The sequence below is a fragment of the Pseudonaja textilis genome, chromosome 2 (genome assembly GCF_049901715.1).
Source record: "Pseudonaja textilis isolate UNSWEBS1 chromosome 2, rPseTex1.2, whole genome shotgun sequence".
Taxonomy (NCBI): Eukaryota; Metazoa; Chordata; class Lepidosauria; order Squamata; family Elapidae; genus Pseudonaja; species Pseudonaja textilis.
The window spans coordinates 8,696,012-8,720,227 of record NC_141991.1 but is presented as its reverse complement, the minus strand read 5'-3'; the positions used below and the strand labels follow the sequence as shown (position 1 = coordinate 8,720,227).

Here is a 24,216-nt window from a genome sequence, read left to right as displayed (position 1 = left end):
CTCGGTTTTGACCTCCCACAGATCTCCCCCAGGACGAAGAATTCGTGGAACGGGACATTTTTGAATGCTGACACACACGAAACTTTCCCGCTTCCCTTTTTCCAGTTTTTTTCCGTTAGAAGTCATATGGGAACTCACCACCACCACCACCAATTGGTTGAGCTTGGCCAATCGCCTTGCTCGCTTTGGGATGATTATTGCTCTAAATGATCTCTCCAAGCGCCTCTTCTTTGGCAGGGACTTTTCAAGAGAGCGCAAGCACAGTTGGAGGATTTTGGGGACAGAGAGGATGGCTCTGCGCTCTGCGCCCGTGTGGCTCCTGGTATTGGAGGTGGTCGCTCTGCAGCACGCGTGCCTCGGTGAGCTCCTTCCAAGAGTCCCGTTTCATTTGACACTTTCGAGAAGAGATTGGATTCCTCCCATCTGTCAGAAATGCTTGGGCAGCAGGTTGGACTAGATGACCTACAAGGTCCCTTCCAACTCGGATGATCTCTTAATGTAAGGGGCTCAAGCGCTTTTTCTGCGGGTGGGAATCTATCCATCCATCCGTTTGTCTGTGTGTGTCCGCCTGCCTGCCTGGCGCTCTCCCTCTGTGCTGCCGCTCTCTCTCCCACTCTCCATCTCCCCGAGACCCTCTAGGAGCAGGACCAGATGGTCCCTCCAGATGTCAGTCAAGTGTACCCGCGCAATTCTTTCCATCCCACCGTGGAGGTTGTGGGATGGCAAAGCTCGGACGCGACCTCGTCAACTCGTAAACTTCCCTGGCGGCCTTTGCACCTCCCACCTTCACCGCTAGGGGCACGTCTAAGGCATAGAACAGAACAGAATTCTTTTATTGGCCAAGTGTCATTAGATAGACAAGGAATTTGTCTTGGTGCAAATGCTCTCAGCGTAAAGGAAAGGAAAGATACATTTGTCAAGAACCATAAGATTAGATTAGATTAGATTAGATTAGATTAGAATAGAATTTAGAATAGAATAGAATTTAGAATAGAATAGAATAGAATAGAATTTAGAATAGAATTTATTGGAATGAAAAATAGCATAGCATAGATTAGCATAGCATAGCATAGAATAGAATTCTTTTATTGGCCAAGTGTGATTGGGCATACAAGGAATTTGTCTTGGTGCAAATGCTCTCAGAGTACATAAAAGGAAAGATACATTTGTCAAGAACCATAAGATTAGATTAGAATAGAATAGAACAGAACAGAATAGAATAGAATAGAATTCTTTATTGAAAAAGTATGATTCAACACACAAGGAATTTGTCTTGGTGCAAATACTCTCGGTGTACATAAAAGAAAAGATATATTTGTCAAGAGTCAAGAATCATCGTGTACAACACTTAATAATAGTCATAGGGTGCAATAAGCAATCAAATCATACAAGCAACAAAGTTAGTCATAGAGTCACAAGTGAGAGGGGATGGGTGATAAGGAGTGATGAGGAGATTAATAGTAATAGTAGTGCAGACTTTGGAAATATTTGGACAGTATTGAAGGAATTATTTGTTCAACAGAGTGATGGCTTTTGGGAAAAAACTGTCCTTGTCTCTAGTTGTTGTGGTGTGCGGTGCTCTATAGCGTCGTTTTGAGGGTAGGAGTTGAAACAGTTTATGTCCAGGATGTGAGGGGTCTGTAAATATTTTCACAGCCCTCTTTTTGACTCGTGCAGTTTACAGGTCCTCGATGGAAGGCAGGTTGGTAGTAATCGTTTTTTCTGCAGTCCTAATTACACTCTGGCGTCTGTGTCTGTCCTGTTGGGTTGCAGAACCAAACCAGACAATTATAGAGGTGCAGATGACAGACTCAATAATTCCTCTGTAGAACTGGATCAGCAGCACCTTGGGCAGTTGGAGCTTTCTGAGTTGGCGCAGAAAGAACATTCTTCGTGGTGCTTTTTTGATGACGTTTTTGATGTTAGGTGTCCATTTTAGGTCATGTGATATGATAGAACCTAAAATTTTAATACAGATAGTCCTTGACTTTACAATGTTTCATTTAGTGACCATTCAAAATTACAACTGTTCTGAAAAAAGTAACTTATGACCACTTTTCACTTTTATGACTCTTCAGCACCTCCATGATCATGTGATTTACATTCAGATTCTTGGCCACTGACTCACATTTGTGACAGTTGCAGTCCCCCACTTTTGCGACAGTCTGACAAGCAAACTCCATGGGGAACCTAGATTTATTTAACAACCGTGTCACTAATGAACAACTGCAGTGATTCAGTTTTAACAACTGCAGCACGAAAGGTTGCAAAATGGGGCGAAACTCACTTAACAAATGTCTCAACTGGCGACAGAAATGTTGGGCTCAAGTGCAGTCATAAGTTAAGGACTGTCTGTGCTATCTCCTGTTATACCTTATGTAACCAATGATCCGTATCTGGAAAAAATATTCGTATTCATCAAATATAAATATATATATGAAATATAGAGGTCAAGGTAAAGGTCCCCCTCACACATGCGTGCTAGTTGTTTCTGGCTCTAGGGTTTATCTTAGGCCAATTTTTTAAAAAATGAAAATATTATGCATCTAGTGAGGAGGACATGCAAACAGCCGGTGAGTTCGGCAAAGCAGGAGCAGATCGCTGACAGCTTTTGAAGATTTAGTGGTCCCTTACTGATCCCGTTCAAAAGCCCAGCCCTATGTATAGCTCTATATTTAGACCAGGGCAGTGGTGGAATTCAAATTCATTCCCTCCCTACCCGACTAACCTGCTTTCCAGCTCCGTTCTCCTGTGCAGGGCAACCAAAATGTCAGCGTTCCGAGGAACCTCCATTCCAATCAGTAACTCCGAGACAGGCATAATCTCAAAAGTACCTTTATTAGACTAGCACCTGACACATCTGGGGAATCTCGAAACTAAAAGTTTTCCGGACTTCCCACAATGTCCCAAACTACAAACCATCCCCCTTTCCCTCATCATCACATCACGTGGACCAATCCCAAAGTAAGTTCCTTTTTTCCTACGCCACACTTTATGACCGTGAACGAACAAAAGAATTCTATTTTGTCTACTAAGAGCTACTCAATTAAAATCACCCTACTCCCACTTTCTCAAGCTATGTGGCAGCGTTGAATAAGGTTTCCAAAGCTGACACAAAGAAGACCCAGCTGATCAGGCAGAGAATAGATGGGGGCGGAGCCAGTCAGAGGTGGGATTTGCTGGTTCTCCGGACTACTCAAAATTTCGGCTAGCGGTTCTCCAGAAGTAGTCAGAACCTGCTGAACCTCTGCTCCAGTCCCCTAATCATCTTTGTTGCTCTTCTCTGCACTCTCTCTAGAGCAATGATGGCTAACCTTTTGTCATCGCGTGCCGAAAGTGTGCATGTGTGTGCGCGTGCCGGCACCCATAATGCAATGCGTGCACGACCCCCCCGTGCATGTGCCTCCCTGTGCGCACCGTGCACCTCTGCGCATGTGTGTGCATCTCCCGTACGTGCCCCGGCCCCCCGCGCATGTGCAGCAGATACCCAACAATCAGCTGGCTGGTGGGAGGCGCACATTTATGCACAGTGGACCTGATCTGGGCGACAGCTCGCGTGCCAGCGGAGTTGGCTCTGCATGCCATAGGTTTGCCATCATGGTTCTAGAGTAGCAACATCTTTTTTACATCATAGTGACCAAAACTGGATGCAATATTCCAAGTGTGGCCTTACCAAGGCATTATAAAGTGGTATTAACGCTTCACGTGATCTTGATTCTATCCATCTGTTTATGCAGGATAGACCTGTGTATATATTTAGGATGTGAAATACCCTCCGCCACTCCCCAGAATTTAAATCATGAAAATTGTATAAAGTGAACTTTATTCAGGGGCCAGAAATAGATTTTAAGGCAACTGCCAAACACCATAATTGTGCTAAGTAATTCATTCGCAGCTAAGGGTTTTTACGGTATCAAGCCTTGTGCTGTCCAGATAGTATATAGTTAATTGAGAATTGGGATAGTTAAGTGGGAATTGGGGAATGCCTCATGGTAAATGCAGTTAATGCATTCATGGGAAATGTAGTTCATGTCATGTGGTCACATCTGTAATCCTGATTGGTCACTGAATTGACCCTTGGTTGGGTTGGGGGAATTTCCTTTACTCTTGCTTAGACCCCAGCACTGCGCTGGTGTCTCACCCTTTGCTCCATCGTTAAGGGATGAAGATCACTATAATTTCACACTATGAAGTCAGCTGTGCAAAGATTTGGACATTAGATGAATCTCAACATAACGGTGAGTTATACCTTGAGAATGCCTTGTGATCCAATAAAGAAACTTTGTACGGAAGCCTTTGTAGAGTTTGCCTGTCTGTCTTTATATTCGGCCAGCAATTAAAAAGACAGAACAAGCCTGGTTTGCAATATCTCCTCAGGCCAGGGAGAGTGGAATCTCCGAGAGAATCCCAGCCTTGTAAAACATCAAGAAAGGTAGAAATGTCCCCTCATTCTGCTCGGGAGGACAGTGATCAGGGCTAATTAACTCTCCACATGATCAGCAACTCCCAGTGTAAAGGCCTAGATCAGAGTTTCTGGAGTAGATTTGATTCTACAATGATGGGTTTCATAGGTTTGCGTTTCTTCATCATATTATCTTCTTTTCTCAGTGGTGTTATTACTATCTTTGTCGATCTTTGGCCTTAACAAACTTTCTTTCGAATTGGATTAGAAAAAAACAAAAACATGTCGTTCATAAAGTGATGGATTTCGATGAAAGAGAGCCATATTCTGGTTGAATGTTTTGGTAAGAGCAGCTGGACAGGGCAACCATTTGTCCAGAGAGCTTGGGGGCTCCTCTTTGCTCTAGAGGGCCAAGCAGAGGCGAGGCACATATTTTGGAGAAGAAAAAAGGCTTTCGTTTTGTCAGTATACAAGAAATTATGAGCTGGAATAGACATGGTACCAGGTCAGCCAATGGGGACTGTTTGGATAGACATGGTAACAGGTCAGCCAATAGGGACTGTTTGGAAATTTTTTTTTCTTATGTAGATGAATCCTGCAGAATTATTCACTTGTACAGATAATCAGAGTTGGAAGGGACCTTGTAGGTCATCTAGTCCACCGCACCCCCTGCCCAAGCGGGAGACCCTACACCATTTCTAACAAATGGCAGTCCAATCTCTTCTTGAAAGTCTTAACTGATGGCGCTCCCACAACTTCCGAGGGCAACTTCTGTTCCATTGGTTGATTGTTCTCACTGTCAGAAAGTTTCTCCTTGTTTCCAAGTTAAATCTCTCCTTGTTCAGTTTCCATCCATTATTCCTTGTCTGGTCTACAGGAGCTTTAGAAAATAGCTTGACCCCTTTCTCCCTCTGGCAGCCCCTCAAATATTGGAAGACTGCTATCATGTCTCCCCTGGTCCTTCTCTTCCCTAGACTAGCCAGGCCCAGTTCCTACAGCCGTTCATTATATGTTTTAGCCTTCAGTCCCGTAATCATCCTGGTTGCTCTTCTCTGCACTTTTGCTAGAGACTCAACATCTTTTTTATAATAGGGTGAAAAAACTGGATGGAGTACTCTAGGTGTGGTCTTACTAAGGCTTTATAGAGTGGTATTAGTACTTCCCTTGATCTTGATTGTATCCCTCTGTTAATACAATTTAGGATTGCATTAGCTTTTTGGGTTGCTGCTGCACACAGCTGGCTCTTATTTAGCTGGTTGTCCACTAAGACTCCAAGAAACCCTCTCACAGTTACTGCTATTGAGCCTGGTTTCACCCAGTCTATATGTGTAGTTTTGGTTTTTCTTGCCTAAGTGTAGGACTTTACTTTTCTCTACATTGATTTTCATTTTGTTAGATGTGGCCCAGTGTTCTAGTCTGTCAAGATCCATCTGGATCTTGTTCTTAGGTGTTATGTTCTTATGTTCTCTATGTTCTTAAGTGTTAGCTATTCCTGCCAGCTTAGTATCATCTGTGTATCATTTGGTAGGTTCCCCTTCTATTCCCTCATCTAAGTCGTTAATGAAGATATTGAAGAGTACTGGGCCTAAGACGGAACCTTGTGGCACCCCACTGCTTACTTCCCTCCATGTAGACTTAGACCCGTTAAGGACTACTCATTGAGTACGGTTTGCCAGCCAGTTGCGAATCCATCTAGTGGTGGTGCTATTTCACTTTTTTCTAGCTTCTAAGAAGTAGGTTGTGGTCTACTTTATCGAATGCGTTGCTGAAATCTAAATACATTATGTCCACAATATTTGGCTGGTCTAGTAATTTAGTCACTGTGTTGAAGAATGAAATAAGATTGGTTTGGCATGATCTGTTTTTAACAAACCTGTGCTGACTGCTAGTTATTACTTTACTTGTTTCTAGATGTTGGCAGATCTGTTTTTTATTATCTTTTCCAGTATCTTCCCAGGTATTAATATTAGGCTGATTGGTCTATAGTTTCCTGGGTCTGTTTTTTTTCCCCTTTTTTGAAGATGGGAACCACATCAGCTCTTTTCCAGTCCTCTGGTAGTTCTCCAGTGCTCCAGGATTTTTGAAAGATATGGTGCAGTGGTTCTGAGATGACCTCTGCCAGCTCCTTTAAAACTCTGGGATGTAATCCATCAGGCTCCGGTGATTTGTTTTCATCAAGATCAGACAGGTGTTCTCTTACTATTTTTTTTGCTTATTTTAACTTTTATTTCTGGTCTGTCTTTTACAGTTATGTTTTTGATGGGTTGAGCTATAGTTTCTTTTTGCGTGAAGACAGATTGCGTGAAGACCCCTTGTGTGCTGGTCGGATGTGCTGCAGATACTCTGACACATTTCAATTCCTATCTTGAGTAATGGGTAGCCTAGAAATGACCTCGGTAGCTCTTTTCATAGAATAGAAATAGAATTCTTGATTGGCCAAGTGTGATTGGACACACAAGGAATTTGTCTTGGTACATATACTCTCAGTGTACATAAAAGAAAAGATACATTCGTCAAAGAGTCAAGAATCATCAGGGACAACACTTAATAATAGTCATAGGATACAATAAGCAATCAAATTGCCAGGTGAGGTGCATGGGGCAAGTGAGACAAGTTTCGCACTTCTGCTCTTTCCCCCGCTCACCTCACTACCTCATGTTGTTCCTAATGCAAGCAACGCAAGCCTTGTGTTCCCATGGGCCATGTGGGAGACGCAGCCTTGTATTCCCACGCAGCCTGGATTAATTGCTTTGGAGATGCTTTGGGGGTGACATTTCTCTGCAGACCAAATTTTCTTGCAGACCACCAGTGGTCCCTGGCTAGTTTTTGGCCTTCTGGAGCCTCCAGGAGGCCCGTTTTTCACACTCTCTGAACCTCCGTGTGGGCCCTGTACTTACCTGAGATCCAAAACAGGATGCATGGGGGCTCCTGGGAGGGGCATGGTGGGGTAGGGCGGGACCAGCCAAGGGTGGGATTTACTGGTTCACTGAACCGGCCATAAAATTACCTACTGGTTCACCTGGGGCAAACTGGTAGCAGCCCATCCCTGCTCCACATCCTCCCCAGGTCTCTTCCTCTTTTTTCCAGGTCTAATAATGGGGCCATCTCTGCCCCATAGCATCAGAGTCTCCCTAGCAGAAGCCCCCTAACTTTGTCCCTCTGGGTCTTTTTTCAGGCTCCTCCTCACATTCTCTCAAGGTTCTCTTCTTCGCCATCTCGGAGCCCAATCAGAGGCTGTCCTACTCCATTGTTCTGGGCTATGTGGACAGTCAGATCTTTGCTCGCTATGACAGCAACAGCAGGGAGATTCAGCCTCAAGTCTCCTGGATGGAGAAATTGAGGAAGGATATTCCCCAATACTGGCAAGCTCTGACTAATTTAGTACATGCCGAAAATGATATGTTCAGAAATGACCTGGAGGATTGGAGGAGTGACTACAATAAGGACAAAGGTGAGTGATGGGTCGGGTGGCTCTTCCTGCCCTATATTCCCTGCCAATAGCAGGAGAGGGGAGGAAAGTGGGTGGCTCCCAGATTAAGTGCTGTTTCCTACCCTTTTTAAAATATTATTTAGAAAATACGTTTATTGTTTTAAAAATTATCACGTTTATCCTTGCCCCATACCTGAAGTTTTCTGGGGATGTTATAATTATTAAAGGTGGATGGGCAATCAAAATGTGATAGATGATAGATCGACAATAGATCAGGGGTCAGTAACCTGCAGCTCTGGAGCCGCATGTGGCTCTTTCATCCCCCTGCTGCAACTCCCTGCCGCTCAAATATGTGTCACCACTGTCAATGTGTGACACCCGCTGGTATGTGATTTATTGAGCTTTTCGACCCCTAGTAGGCCAATCATGGGTAAATCCAAGAAAAGAAGTTTCAGAAGAAAACAGAATGTTTAATTCAACTACATATGCTAGTCTTGTGGCTGCTCAGGAAATAGGCACTTGGAAGGGTTTTGGGGCCTCCCAGTGTTTTCTGTGGGAAACGGGTTCCGGCTCTTTGAGTGTTTAAGGTTGCCAATCCCTACAATAGAGAGAGAGAGAGAGAGAGAGAGACAGACAGACAGACAGACAGACAGACAGACAGACAAATATGAAACATATAGGTTAGAAATAAGATATAAAATTTATATATGTATATGATTAAATAGAAATTGTTGAAATGTATGAATATTTGAAATGTATGAATATAGCTAAGATTTTTGTACTGTCAAAGAACGATAGTGCATTGTACAAACTTATTTTCTTTATAGATATATTTGTATTTTAATATTTGAATCTCAATAAAGGTTTTTTATTTTTATTTTAAAAAAAAAGATAGACAGACAAATACATGTTAAAGTTAAAAAAAAAAAGCAGTATAGGACAGGGGTGATATAAAATGAGGTAAGGAGGAGGAAAGAGTGTGCTCGGGCTTGGTGGACAGAATGAAACCTTTAGGCTGTGCCCACTTCACCTAAAGGTCCTAGACCCTTGGTAGACATCCTGCTGTGAAGGAGGAAGGGAATGACAGGTTTCCCCCCAGTGATTCCTAGGAGGCTCCTGGTGAAAGGTCCTTCTGTCTGTTTCCACACCAGAGAAATAAGGGATCACATTCCCCTTGATCCCAATGGGGACACCAGATCCCCACCAGAATCATTCCATCCAAGGAGAAGCATTTATGCCACCCCTTTATTGGAGGGGTAAATAAACAATCAATTAATCAATCAGAATAGAATGGGGCTTTTGAGGTCTTCTAGTCCAGTAATCCCAACCAGTGGGCGGGGGACCACTGGTAGTCCGTGAGAAAATTTTGGTGGTCTGCAGAGAAATGTCAACCTCAAAGCAATTAATCCAGGCTGTGCGGGAACACAAGGCTGAGCCACCCACATGGCCTGTGGAAACACAAGGCTTGCGTCGCTTACATTGTGAACAACACGAGGTAGTGAGGGGAGGGTGGAAAGGGCAGGGGGGAACTTGTCCCACTCACCCCATGCGCCTCACCTGACCACCGGGCTGCTTCTTTCTGCTTCTTTCTTCTTCTGCTTTTGGCTGCACTCAAGGAAACCAGCAAAAATCTTTTTTTTTCTTGCCCAAACACCACCAGAAATGAGTCTTTGGGACCCTGCAAGGCATCCTGCTCCAAGAAGCTGCGCCAGCGCGACAAGTCTCACAAAGACTCATTGCTGGCAGAGTTTGGGGGAGAGAAAGCAAGACTTTTGCTGCTTCTGCTGCTTTCCTTGCATGAAGCCAAAAGTCTCTCTCTCTCCCCCCCCCCCACCGCACCCACTCCCAGAGAATGGAACTGGAGACCGTATCCTGCGATCCCAAATAAAGAATGATCAATCGGTAGGAAAACAGAGTGTGGAATTTTCCTCCAGACTTTTTTTCCTGCAGCCACTGTCAGTCAAAATTCATATTAGTGGTCTGCGGGATTTAAAATTATACATTTGGTTGTTCCTTGAGGTCCAAAAGGTTGGTGTTCCCCCTGTTCTAGTCCAACCCATGCTCAAGCAGGAGAACCAAGTGTGGAGTCCCTTCGCCTCTGGATGGAAGAAGTGGCCAGGGAGGCTAAGTAGAATGGGGGGTGGGGGTGGGCTCTTGAAGGAACATAGGTCAACTCCCACATCCATCCTCGCAGGAGGCGGGGGGGATAGAAAAGAAAGAGGCTCCTCAATTGATTCCTTCCTGAGCAGCCAGAGCCGTTGTGGCTTCAAGTCAAGCTCTGCTCTCCTGGTGGGGCTCCTTTAAGAAGGGAAACACACACTCCCTTCTGCATCTGTGGGGGGGAAATATTCACTTTCAAAGAACCTTATTTTGGGGATCGTTGCAAGCAAATATGTTTGCTTCTCTTGAGGGTTTGACATGGGGTTTGGGGGTCGCCTCTGCCCCTCTCCCCACTTCTGGTCATTTGTCTCTGCATTGAGCCTCCAGAAAGGATTTAGGGCTCTGTGAATCCGAGGTAAAGATGGTGCTGCTCAGTGGTGGTATTCAATTTTTTAAAATTTTTGATTCAATTTTTTTTCTGTGGGTGTGGCTTGGTGGGCGTGACAGGAAGATACTGCAAAATCTTCACTCCCTCCCCACTCCACTAACCTGCTTTCCAGCTCTGTTCTCCTGTGCAGGGCAACCAAAGAAGACCCAGCCAATCAGCTGGGACTCGGGAGTCAGAGAATAGATGGGGGCGGGGCCAGTCAGAGGTGGTATTTGCCGGTTCTCCGAACTACTCAAAATTTCCACCACCGGTTTTCCAGAGCCTGTCAGAACTGGCTGAATACCACCTTTGGTGCTGCTGCTTCTCCTTTTGCCCAGAAGGAGCCTTTGGGGGAGGTTAAAAAGAGAGGAAAATGGGAGAGGGGAATGTCTGGAGACTCTCAAAATGTGACCCTCAAGTTTTTGACAGAAGAGGGTGTAATAAGGAAAATACCTAGAACTGCGATGGCGAACCTATGGCACACGTGCCAGAAGTGGCACGCAGAGCCATTTCTGCCGGTACGCAAGCCGTCACCCGAAACAGATCCACTGCGCATGTACGCATGTCTCCCACCAGCCAGATGATTGTTGGGTATCTACCGTGCATGTGTGGAGGGGCGGGGCGCTTGCAGGAGGCACATGCATGTGCACAGGGGAGTGGAGGCGCACAAGGGGGTCACGCACGCATGCGCAGAGGTGTGTGGTGGCCACACATGCATGTGTAGGGGGTGGGGGTGTGCACGCATTGCATTATGGGTGCAGGCACATGTGTGTGCACACGCACACTTTCGGCACACGATGAGGCAAAGGTTAGCCATCACTGCACTAGAATGTGCAGAAATGAACAGATTAATACTTGCAATTAAAGAGAAGGAACAAACTGAATATTATCAGATACAGGAATTATTTTATCAATGGCTAGAGAAAAAAATATGAAAGCTAGAAATAATTATTAGACGATTGAAATTCAGAAAATATATTAGTAGAATACAATCTGTAAAGAAGAGAAATGTTATAGGAATAGAAATAATTTATATACTAATATGGTAAGAATAGAGAATTAATATTAAAATAATGAATATGGCTGTAAAATTTAACTGTTATGGCACAAGACATTTGTAACCTGACGACACACCGTTAAATGAAAGATGAATTGAATGTATGCATTTTAAGTTAAATAAAATAAATTATTTAAAAAAAAAAACTTTAAAAGAAAAAAGAAAAAAATGTGATTTGGGGGTAGGGTGAATGGGGAGGCTCAATGTCTTATCCAAAGTGACCTGAGTAGCTTCGTGAGGAAAAATGTATTTCTTTCATTTTCCAGTCGTTATTTGTCCCTTTACTTGCTGGCTCCCTCCTGAATCAAAATCCATGCCAGAATTGAGATGTCTGTCTCTCCTGATGACTCCTCAAACCATAATCCTGTTCCTCTTTCAGGCCTTCATATGCTGCAGGGCATCCTAAGCTGTGATCTCCAGGGAGATGGGAGCAAAAGACAGTTTGTGCAGGGGGCTTATAATGGGGTGACTATTAATAAGTCTAACATGGATGCGTGCAACATGGAGTACTGCATTTGCATTGAGTTGCTAGAGAAGTTCCTGTCTTACGGGAATGAGACGCTGCTGAGGACAGGTGAGTATCTACATCCAGGCTGGACTTTCCTCTTTTCTGTTCTGATTTCTTGCACATATTTTGCCCCCTTTGGGTCCCTGGTCTGCATCCTTTCTGTCCAGGAGGCAATCCTACTCTTCTCCCTCCAGCAGGTCTCCAGGACACAGGAAGCCATTCAATGGAACATGAAGGGCAGCCTCTGGCTGGTGTGTCTCTGTGGATCAGGCTGCAAAAGCACTTAGGGGTGTCCTCTTCACAGCCCATAATGAGGCAATGGGGCCACTTGGGGCTATTCGCTGTGGGACAGCCAGTTTGTGGCCAATTTGCTGTGGGACAACTCACTACAGGAAAATTCCACATGGGATATCTCAGTGTGATAAACGCTATCTGCCTCTGTTTCTTGGACATGCTTTCCACTTTTTTCAAACATTTAAGCACTTCCTAAAACTCTTGGAGATGCTGCAGTTATAGAGCATTAAATCCATGCATTTAAACCAAGTAGTGGGAGGTTTTTTTTCTGCCTGTCAGGCTCTGGAGGAGCTCAGAGTTAATTCCGGTGATGCCGTTTCTCTAGAGACTCCGACGGTGACAGTGAGCAGCAGGACGGAGGTGGAGGATGGGATGGAGATGCATGTCTGCCGGGTCCACGGCTTCTACCCCAGGGAGATCGATGCCTCCTGGACGAGGGACGGGGAGGTCTGGCTACAGGACACTCTTCACGGGTCTATAGCCCCCAACACGGATGGGACCTACCACTACTGGCTCAGCATCCAGATTGATCCCAAAGAGAGGGGCCGCTATCGGTGCCACGTGGAGCACGACGGCCTGCAGGAGCCTCTGGACCTGGCCCTGAAGGGTGAGAGGCTGCAGGGAGGGGAAGGCTGGGCTCTTTGGCAGGCTGGAAGGTGGTGGGATAGGAATAGAATTCTTTATTGGCCAAGTATGATTGGACACACAAAGAATTTGTCTTGGTGCAAACACCCTCAGTGTACATAAAAGAAAAGATACATTCATCAAGAATCATAAGGTACAACACTTAATAATAGTCATAGGGTACAATAAGCAATCAAATCATACTAGGAAACAATCAATAAAAATTGTTAAGATACAAGTAATGTTACAGTCATACAGTCATAAGTGGGAGGAAATGGGTGAAAGGAAGGATGGGAGGATTAATTGTAATAATAGTAACGCAGACTTAGTGAATAGTTGGACAGTATTAAGGAAATTATTTGTTTAACAGAATGATGGCATTTGGGAAAAAAACTGCCCTTGTGTCTAGTTGTTCTGGTGTGCAGTGATCCCAGATGTGTCCAGATGTGAAGTTGAGTTCTAATTGATTGGTTTTTGTCATGTATGAGGTTGGTGATCCTGCAGGTAACAGTCCATAGATTTGGATTCCGGTGATGTAAAGGAAACAACAAATCCCATCGCAACAATTGTGCTGAACACCGGAAAGAGATTTTCTTTGTTTAGAATTCCTGCAGTACAAAAATTAGGAGGTGTCTGTTAACCCTTTTCTGAATGCCAAATGTTATTACAATTTGTGAACTGCAGGAAATCATAAAGAAAAAAAAAAGGCCACCATTCTGATTTTTTGCCATCAGAGACTAAAATGGTTTTTTTTTCCTTCTGTAAAGAACAAACTGCTGCTCTAAGAAGCATAGACATTATTTTATGATCAGGGATTTATTGAAATAATGATTAGGAGGGCGTCTTCATGCTACAGTTAGAGGGACATGAAGAGGAGCCCCTTAGATTTTTTAATTTAAGGAACTTCCATCCCTTTGACTGAATTAAGTCTCTCCCCTAATTGGGATGATTGTTTGGGGTTCTCCTTCAATTATCTGCTCTTTCTCCCAATTCAGTTCCAGGATCCAACCTGGGCCTCATCATTGGCTGTTTTGCGATTAGTCTTGTCATGGTGTGTGGGATTGTTGGGACTTTGATATTCTTAAGTAAGTATCCTTTTTTGGTTGATTGAAGGAAAATGGAGAAATCCTCCTGAGTCTCTTGCTTTGGGGAATTATTTCTGGGCTCCATTTCCCCGTGATTTCCTAGTTCTTTTGTAGAGCATCTGAGATCTGGCCTCTTTGGGGGGCTTCAGTCTTGACTAAGTTTTAAGTCTGCAAGGCAGTATCAAGGGGATGATTTGTGACCTTTACATGTTAGCTCCAATTCAGAGCTGGGATCAGATGTAGCATCAGGTGTGTGTGTGTGTGTGTGTGTGTGTGTGTGTGTGTGTGTGTGTGCGGAACACAAAAGCAGCTCCTAAAGCTGCAGAGTTGTGCTCTCTTTGTCTTTCTCCCAAGATCTAAGCTGAGAAAGGGGTGGGGGGGTACAGCACAGCCAAGCTTTTCTAGAGAATGGAGATTCCCAAGAAGGAACATCAGATATGTTCAGAGTTTTGCAGCATAAATTCAACAGCAGAAAAATAAACACAGATGACTGAGGCTTCATTTAACTTCTTTGTAAACAACTAAAGTAAATTTTACAATACCAGTTGTAGATTTCTCCAACATGGAACAAACTCAAACAGGAACAGACATGTTACAGGTTCAGAGCAGAACAGCAACAGCTTCAGCAGAAACAGACATCAGCTTTACTTTAGTTCAGCAGGCAAGCAAGACACACAGCAGAGGAGAGAAGCAGTTTCATCTTCAATAGACAGACTCAGAGCTTAACATAGCTTCAGAGCTGCAGAGCGTAATATAGATTCTATATAATATATAATTCTAGTTTCAGTTTCCAAACAGTCCTCATTGGCTGACTTAGTTGCTCTGCCTATTCATTGGCTGACTTTGTTGCTCTGCCTATTCATTGGCTGACTTTGTTGCCATGCTCTATTCCAGTTCATGAATATACTCTGACAAGATATAAGGCATTTTCAAAAAGGTGAGGCAAATCAGTTGTCTGGACGATCCTTCTCTCCGAGAAGCTGCTCTGCTTTCAAAGAATGCGGGTGGGAAAGGCTTGGCCATAACATGGTCAGGAGGAGGCTCCATAAAGGTAGTGATCAAAAGGAAGCGTTTTGAGAGAAAAAGAGCTTTGGTAGATGCCAGCTGGATCTCCTCTTTGTCTCCCACCACAAGGTTCTCCAAGTATGAACTGATTGGAAAAGGAAACCTTGCAGCCCTCTGTATCCTCAAACTGGTTGTGCCTCTGACTGAAGAATTCTTGGATTATTGCTCTTTGTGGAGCAAAGATAAATGTTAAGAATTCTTTCCTGTGTCTCTTAGGACATTGTTTGGTTCAAACTCTTTGGATATATTTATGTCTTTTAGTTTGTAGGTGCGGGAAGAAAGGAGGGATCTAGAGTCAGAAAGAGCTGAGTTTCTCCATCTCTTCCCATCCAACCAAGAAACTGACCTCCCCATTTTTCTTTTTTTCCCCAGGAAATCACCGACAAGGCCGGGGTGAGCCGCAGAGGGCCACTTCTTTCTGAACAAGACCAACTTTACATCTTACAGGAGTGCTTGGGGGATGGGGGAAATGAAAAGAAGGAGAAGATAGAGTTACGATACAGAAGGATCTTGTCAGACTTGGAACATTGGGTGCTATCTAACAAAATGAAATTCAATGGTGAAAAATGTAAGGTTCTACTTTTAGGCAAGAAAAACCAAATGCACAGGTATAGTATTGGTGGTACTTGGATCAATAGTACTACTCTTTGTGATATACGTATAAAATGAATCAACAGACTTTTGATAATCTGATCCATAGGATGCTTTATTGGGGAAAATACTGCAGTATGGACCCCTTTACTCCAGGAAAAAAAACCATTTTCTAGGAGGAAGGAGACATGTCCATTTAGTGAATACAGCTTATACAGGCTCATCAAATCACATGGTTACATAACACTTCCTGTTTTCCATATATGGAAGTTATACAACGCTTTCATAAGAAAGTTCCAACCTTCCATGGAAAACTCCCAACATTCTTATTATAGTCAGATTTCCTGTTATTCAAATTCCAGAAGATTATAAGAAAACCATTTTATCTTAATGTGACGTCTAATGTCAGAGCGCCCCAGCACATGCCTCTAACTTATGCCAAGTACAATAATAACCAAATTATCACCTATAACACTCTTGATCAATTGATCAATAACTTATCAACGGAGACTGAATGGAGCAAGTGGGCAGTTTTAAGTTTCTGTTACCCTAAAAGAGGACCTGATCTGGGATGCTCACATTGCAGCCCTGGTCAAAAGGGCCCAGCAGAGATTATACCACCTGAGACTTCTCAGAAAGCAACTGAATGAAAAACTGCTGGTGACCTTCTACCGCTGCAACCATAGAGAGTATCTTAACTTACTGCACCTCTGTATGGTTTGCCAATTGCACAGTGACAGATAAGACAGCACTCCAGAGGGTTAACGTCATTGCCCAGAAGATCATTGCTTGCCCTCTCCCCTCTTTGGAAGAGCTTTATAGCTCCCGCTGCCTTAAGAAAACTCAAAACATTCTCAAAGATCCATTTCATCCCGGGAACCCTTTTTTTGAACTGTTACCGTCTGGCAGATGGTACAGAATAATAAAATAAAGGACAAATAGACTGAAAAACAGCTTCTATCCCAGGGCAGTCTTTTGAATTCTGCTGTATAGTGCAGTGCAGTGTTGGTGCGGTGTTGGGGGTTTTCAATTTAATGTGTGGAGTGTGAAGGATGTGTGTTTGTGTTTATTTTCATAGTCATGATGTGCACTGAAGATGGTGTTTCGTTGCATGAGGTGCAATGACAGTAAAGTTAAACTAAACTAAACTAAACTATGAGAGGGATCTCGGAGTCCTAGTGGACAACCATTTAAATATGAGCCAGCAGCTTCCAGCAGCTTCCAGAAAAGCCGACACAGTTCTAGGCTACATAAACACAAGGATAGAATCAAGATCATGTGAAGTGTTAATACCACTTTATAATGCCTTGGTATACTTGGAATACTACATCCATAGTCTCATGAACGTGATCTGGATGCTTCTGGCCCACTTGTAATTATGATCAGTTGCCAATTGCCCCACGATCATGTTATCACCATTTGCAAATGTATCTGCTGGCTTCTCCCTAGAATCAATGGGCAACCCAGCAGAAAATGTTGCAAGCTGCTGCGACCTGCCAAGAGGACTCCCTCTCATCTCTGGGGGCGGATTGAAAGAACTGCCTGCCAAAGAAAGTTGAATTCCTTCAGATCTGAGCTCCGTTCCTGCAACTTGCTGGAGGAATTTCCTTCCATGCATGAAGGGGAACTGAACTGGGGAGGTTGTCAGGATTCCAACACTTAACCCCATTTAAATCATGAGTCTCTAGCCAAACTTCAAAAGAATTTATTGGGAGTTAAATGATGCGGCATTGCCTGGGTGTAGCCGACTCTGAGACACATCATTCATTGTCACCTTTGACCCTGGTTTTTCTCCCACCCCCTGGGTGTATCATTATTCATATTCTCCAATGGGACACATCCATAGCCAAGATCATCAATCATGCTCTCCAGTTAGAATTTTGTGTGGTAGAAACTTCAGTCACCTAGTTACTATCTTTGAAAACATTTATGGAATACAAGCTGCCCACTGGTTCTTCCTCCCTTTCTGTTGGCAACTCTAAAAAGACTACAGAGATATTTTATGAGTTGACAGAGGTAGCTCTTTCACTCTGTCCACTCAACAAGTGGGAGAATGCTTAACGACTGCAATTGGAAGTGCCAGGATTTTAGTTGTTAAATGAAGCAGTCACACTTAATGATTACTTCATTCAATGACTGATATACTGGTCCCCATTGTGATCATGAGTCAAGGACTATCTTTAAACCCATTAAGAATGTTTGAATTGATATCATTAACCCTTTTATGACAGTCATCCATGTAGATTAATATTTTAAATATGGATGGGGCAATTGTGTGGTTTTTTTGACTGTTTATTGATAGGAAAAGTTGTGCATGAACAATTATGTTACATCAGCATATGAATAGTATAGAATTGAAGTAGGTCCACATTAAAAAGGGGTATTGGTAAAACTGCTATTTCTTTTTTGCTTTTCTTGACAAAAGTCTCATTTTCCTTCAAGTTTTAATACTTTTGTTCACTTCCTGTTCCTCTTTTGTGTTCCTTTGTACAAAATCAACTGTTCGTACAAACTATAAAAGGCAATGAAAGTTTTTCTACTCTGCTTTCTCTCTACTTGCATAGAGAGACCCCTCTTTATTAAAGTATAATAAATTGCCTTTAAATGATCTTCGAACTCAGTTGCTTATTGGAGAGAGTGCACCAAGGCAGAAGCTAAGGGCAGATTGTGGCCATCAGTCTGTCTGTGAAAAACTGCTGGAGTGGGTTAAAAGAAGAACAAATTCCCATGAAATTTCACATTTCCTCTCCTCTGAAAAAGGGGGGCTAGCCCCTCTAGTTTTGATAACAGCAACAACAACAACAACAACAATATAAATATATTTATGTGCTGCTATATTCCCAGTGACTCAGATGGCTGGGAAAATTAAGATCCTATTAAGGTGTTTCTCAGCCGTGGCAACTTAATGATGTGAAATTCAGAACTTCAGAATAACGAAGTTGGAAGGGACCTTGGAGGTCTTCTAGTCCAACCCCCTGCTCAAGCAGCAAATTCTCTACTATTCCACACAAGTGGCCATCCAAGTCTTTCCTTATATTTTTTTAAAATTATTTTTAAATGTTACTTTTTTTAAAAAAATGTGCTGGCTTCAACTTCCAGAATTCCCCAGTTGAATAGGCTGAAAATAACAGAATTGCTTTTATGCTCTGACACAAACACACCCCACAAATTGCCTGTCAGGGAGACTGCCAGGGAACTGTGCAGCTGGTATCGAAATGGAATCAGAGATGCTGACATGAATTTGTTGTTTTATATAAATATATACTTACAACTATATACACAGCAAACAAGATAGGCAAACAGGAGCATCTTCAGGTAAATCAACCCAGCAGGAATGTCATGAGGTAAATTATAGAGCACACACAGCACAGAGAGACGAAAAAGGCGGGAAACCAGGAACCTCCCCTTTTACACTCACAGCAACCAATCACAGCTTAGGTTGCCTCAGCTGTCTTCAATCAATTAGCTACCACTCTGTGCTCTTACTCATTTTCCAATCCTTCATTGCCCCAGCTATTAAATATCTTAATCAAGATGTTTTCTTAACATTTTTAATTTTGTCCCACCTGTAAACTGGAGCCCTCCAAGTGCACTACTGTTTCCCTGAAAATAAGACTGTCTTATATATTTTTTTGCCACCAAAAAGGGCACCAGGTCTCATTTTGTGGGGGATGTCATCCATTGACCAACCGCATCACCCCCAGCCTTCTTTTCACTGTCAGAGGCCTTCAGGAACTTCTGTGGCCAGCAAGGCTTTCCTTAAGGCCTCTGCAACTGATAACAGAGCTCTGGGTCGATCCTTCAGGAAAGCCTTGCCGTCTGCAGAAGAAATGGGCCCCAAGGCAGGTGTGTGAGGCCTGGCTACAATTGTCCAAAGATAAATAGTAGGGCAGTTCCACCACCCATCCCCACCCTAGCTTAATTTTTACCCATGTACTCTGGAGTGGGCTGGATCTTAATCAGGGCTTATTTGGGGGGTAGGGTTGATATTGGGCGCATGTGTAAAAATCAAGCTAGGACTTACTTTCAGAGTAGGTTGTATTTTCGAGGAAAGGGGGTAGACTTCAACTTGCATCATCCTGTTTGCAGGCCATCTAAGCTATCCTCTAAATCTGGAGGGTGCTCTCTGCAGTCAAATGGCCTGCTGGAGAAAAAAAAAACCGCTCCATCTGCAAAGAAAGCATGTCTGAGAGCAGGGAGGAGAAGTGGATATGGCGCTCCAGGAATGAGATGCACCTTTTGCGGGGAATATCAGGCAGGGGAAAAGAAGTGCTTTAGGCTCTCGCAGGGGCAGCAGGAGGCACTGCAGTACAACCCAAATGGGGCTCCTGGATCCTAGCCAGAAACTCTTCTTGCAAATCACCCCACTTTTTCTCCAGACAAAAGAAGTTGTTGCAATGGACTTTTGATGGTTTTGGAGTTGGACCCTCGCTAATAAACATGCTGTCCTCACACCTTGGACTTCTGTTTGAAGAAGGGCACCTGGAAGGATCTGGGGCCAGGTTTAACCTGACCTTGCCTCACCTCACCTCACCTTGGAAACTCCCCAGTTTGGAGGAGTAGTCAGAAAAACTGTCCAGTCTCAGAAAAGAAAAGTAGCCTTTAAAAAAGAGGAGGCTGAATTGTGGAGACAACCCCCCCTCCCAAATACCATTTGAGAGACCAATAAGACTTCTGTCCAGCCGTCACCCCACCGATCCTTCCCAGGAAACTGCTCTTTCAATTCAGGATGGTTTCAAGTCCTCCCTTTGCTTTTCAATGCGTTGCTGATAGGAGTTGCTTTTGTCAGATAACAGATAAACAAGTTGGAAGGGACCTTGTAGGTCATCTCGTCCAACCCTCCACCCAAGTGGAAGACCTTACACCATTTCTGACAGATGAGAGTCCAATCTCTTCTTGAAAGTCTTAACTGATGGCGCTCCCACAACTTCCTAGGGCAACTTCTGTTCCATGAGTTGATCGTTCTCACTGTCAGAAAGTTTATCCTTATTTCCAGGTTAAATCTCTCCTTGTTCAATTTCCATCCATAATTCCTTGTCTGGCCTACAGGCACTTTAGAAAATAGTTTGACTCCTTCCCCTCTGTGGTAGCCCCTCAAATATTGGAAGATTGCTATCATGTCTCCTCTGGTCCTTCTCTTCACGACTAGCCAGGCCCAGTTCCTGTAACCATTCTTCATATTTTTTAGCTTCCAGTCCCCTAATCATCCTAGTTGCTCTTCTCTGTATCTTTTCTAGAGTCTCAACATCTTTTTTATAATGTGGTGAACAAAACTGGATGCAGTACTCTTGGTGTGCTCTTATTAAGGCTTTATAGAGTAGTATTAGTACTTCCCTTGATCTTGACTTTATCCCTCTGTTAATACAACTTAGGATTGCATTAGCTTTTTTGGCTGCTGCTGCACACGGCTGGCTCATATTTAGCTGGTTGTCCACTAAGACTCCGAGATCCCTCTCACAGTTACTGCTATTAAGCCTAGTTTCATGCAGTCTATATGTATATTTTTGTTTTTTCTTGCCTAAGTGTAGGACTTCACTTTTCTCTATATTGAATTTCATTGTCCACCGAAAGCAAACACTTTCACTTCCTTTTTGGAAATCACCAAATTTAGGTTTTTTTTTGTGGTTATCGTTGTTTATCAACAGTTAGCCGCCCTTATCACAAGTTGTTCTGAGCAACAAGCAGCAAAGCTAAAAAGAGATAGTTGGTAAATAGTAAAACAATCCATATTGTAATCATGATTCAAACATTTAAATGATTTTTTAGAAAGAAGATATGGTAGGCAAAGATATTTTAATAATAATTCCACCTTGATAATTAACCAGTGCCCTGGAGTCCTCAGGCTGATGACACAAACACATTTGAAGGACTTCCTGTGAAGTTTCAGAGTTTGATCTAAAAGCTGACATGGCAGAAAGCTGACCAAGATGGGGAGGTGGGAATTAAAAACAAGGCCCCGCTTTTACCTGTCTCAAAAAAAAAAAAAAAAAGAGTTCCCTGGTTTTAGGAAACCAGATTTATTATTTTCCCAAACTAAGGATTAACCCAGGAACGGCAATGTACCAAATGCACTGAGAGTTTTGAAACAGTTGAAATAACTTTTCCATCATTGTCCTGACAGTCAGTTGAACGGACCTCAAAGATGCAACTTAACACGAAGCATCCACGGGAGAGGTTTGTGTCAAGGGTGGGCTTCAACAGGTTCTCTGCCCGGTTGCTGGGTGGGCGGGGCCTAATTGGCCTCCTGCACCATGGGGGAGGGGCTGTTTTTGCCCTCCCCAGGCTTCCCAGGATTTCCTCAAGCCTCTGGGAGAGCGAAAACGGCCTCCCCCAGGCTCTGGACGCCCTCTGGAGGCCAGAAACGGGCCTGTTTCTGGCCTTCCGGAACTTTCAGGAGGCCCGTTTTGGGCCCTCCCCGAGCCTCCACAAGCTGCCTTGGAGGAACTTCCAGACAAATCATTACTTACCTGTTTTGTCCAGCAGAGGGTTTCAGCCACTGTCAACCAGCTGGCGTACCTTAGAAGGTTGATGTGAGAGGACTGGAAGGAGAAAATATTGACTCTGAAGAGATGAAATTTAGCCAGGGGCCCTTAGCTTGCAGAAGGACAGTCCTGGTTCTAACCAGCAACCACCACATGATACTAAAGTCTTTCAACAAAGTAAACATGTTCAGCAGATGGCCTGGAAAATATGGACTACTGAGTCCATGTGTGTCAACTCATAAAATAGTTCCATGGACCTTTTAGGGTTGTCAACAGAAAGGGAGTGGGGAGCAGTGCGACAGCTTGCAAACCAAAACTGCATTCCGTACATATTTTCAAAGATAATAACTAGGTGATTGAAGTTTCTGTCATGCAAATATCTAACTGGAGAGCATGATTGATTACTCTTGGCTATGGATGTGTCCCATTGGAGAATATGAATTATGATACACCCAGGGGGTGGGGGAAAACCTGGGTCAAGGGTGACAATGAATGATGTGTCTCAGAGTCGGCCAAACCGGTCATGCTGGAGGATGTTGCAGGCAGCAGAAGGTTCTCCATGGCGTCTCCAGACCTGTCACGTCTGTCACATGTGCTCAGTGTGAACCTGCTTTCATCTGTGAAGAGCACAGGGCACCAGTGGCAAATTTGCCAATCTTGGTGTTCTCTGGCAAATGCCAAATGTCCTGCACGGTGTTGGGCTGTAAGCACAGCCCCCACCTGTGGACGTCAGGCCCTCATATCACCCTCATGGAATCCGTTTCTGACCATTTGAGCAGCCACATGCACATTTGTGACCCCGCTGGAGGTCATTTTGCAGAGCTCTGGCAGTGCTCCTCCTGTCCCTCCTTGCACAAAGGCAGAGGTAGCCATCCTGATGCTGGGTTGTTGCCCTCCTACGGCCTCCTCCACATCTCTTAATGTACTGGCCTGTCTCCTGGTAGCACCTCCATGCTCTGGACACTACGCTGACAGACACAGTAAAACTTCTTGCCACAGCTTGCATTGATGTGCCATCCTGGATGAGCTGCACTACCTGAGCCGCTTGTGTGGGTTATAGACTCCGTCTCATGCTACCACTAGAGTGAAAGCACCACCAGCATTCAAAAGTGACCAAACCATCAGCCAGAAAGCATAGGAACTGAGAAGTGGTCTGTGGTCACCACCTGCAGAACCACTTCTTTATTGGGGATGTCTTGCTAACTGCCTCTGCTTTCCACCTATTGACTCTTCCATTTGCACAACAGCATGTAAAATTGATTATCAATCAGTGTTGCTACCTAAGTGGACAGTTTGATTTCACAGAAGTGTGATTGACTCCGAGTTACATTGTGTTGTTTAAGCGTTCCCTTTATTTTTTTGAGCAGTGTAGTTATGAATACATGAAATGGATACATATGAGAAAAAGAAAGAAACAATAGGACAGGGAGGGTAGGCATGTTGGGTTGAGGTCAATAGTAGACAGTCTAAGGTTAAAGTTTTGGGGGTTTGGGGAAGAAACCACAGATTCAGGTAGAGTATTCCAGACATTGACCACTCAGTTGCTTGCCTAAGTGTAGGACTTTTTCTTTACATTGAATTTCATTTTGTTAGATACAAGTCTTAAAGCTGTCAAGTTTGAAGACCCTTGCCCTAGAAGAAGTACCAAAGGAGGGAGCAGCATCTTAATTTATTCCCAGAAAACCGAAGTGCTTTGAAGCTTCCTAATCAAATAGTGTCTTTGTTGAGGGAATAGCCAGAAATAAAGGAATGAATGGACTGTATTTCGTGTGTGTTTGTTTTCAAGATGCCCCGAGAGCCTTTGGAGCGTTTTCATGCAAAGCAAAAAAGATCCCTTGTGGTTTCTCACCTGATCCTCGACTGCGAGGGGCCGTGAGGGGTCTGAAAGGGATCCCCCCCGCTTGCATTTAAATAACTCTCCCGCTCTGCCTCCTCCTTCCAAGAGGAGGAAGAGATCCTGGAAACAGATGTTCTCGAGCGCCTGACCCGGACAAAACTTTCGCTTCCCCTTTCTTGCCTGTTTTGCTCGGACATCTGACTAGCAACCAGTGACGACATAAGGAGGCTCCCCCCTCCGCCCGCCCCCCCGCCATTGGGTGAGCTTGGCCAATCACCGGCTCGCTCTGGATTCTTGCGCTGTTAATCAGCGGG

The 24,216-nt window shown here is 43.9% G+C and overlaps 1 protein-coding gene across 1 annotated transcript; it reads left to right on the top strand.

Moving 5' to 3' along the window:
- The first annotated feature begins 164 nt into the window (after positions 1-164).
- LOC113450716 (major histocompatibility complex class I-related protein 1-like) lies at positions 165-18,192 on the top strand. Its single transcript, XM_026722001.2, has 6 exons — positions 165-359; positions 7,578-7,853; positions 11,796-11,990; positions 12,544-12,825; positions 13,838-13,927; positions 15,365-18,192. The coding sequence occupies exons 1-6, from the start codon at positions 191-193 to the stop codon at positions 15,412-15,414; spliced, it is 1,062 nt and encodes a 353-aa protein (XP_026577786.2). The 5' UTR covers positions 165-190; the 3' UTR covers positions 15,415-18,192.
- The last annotated feature ends 6,024 nt before the right edge of the window (positions 18,193-24,216 follow it).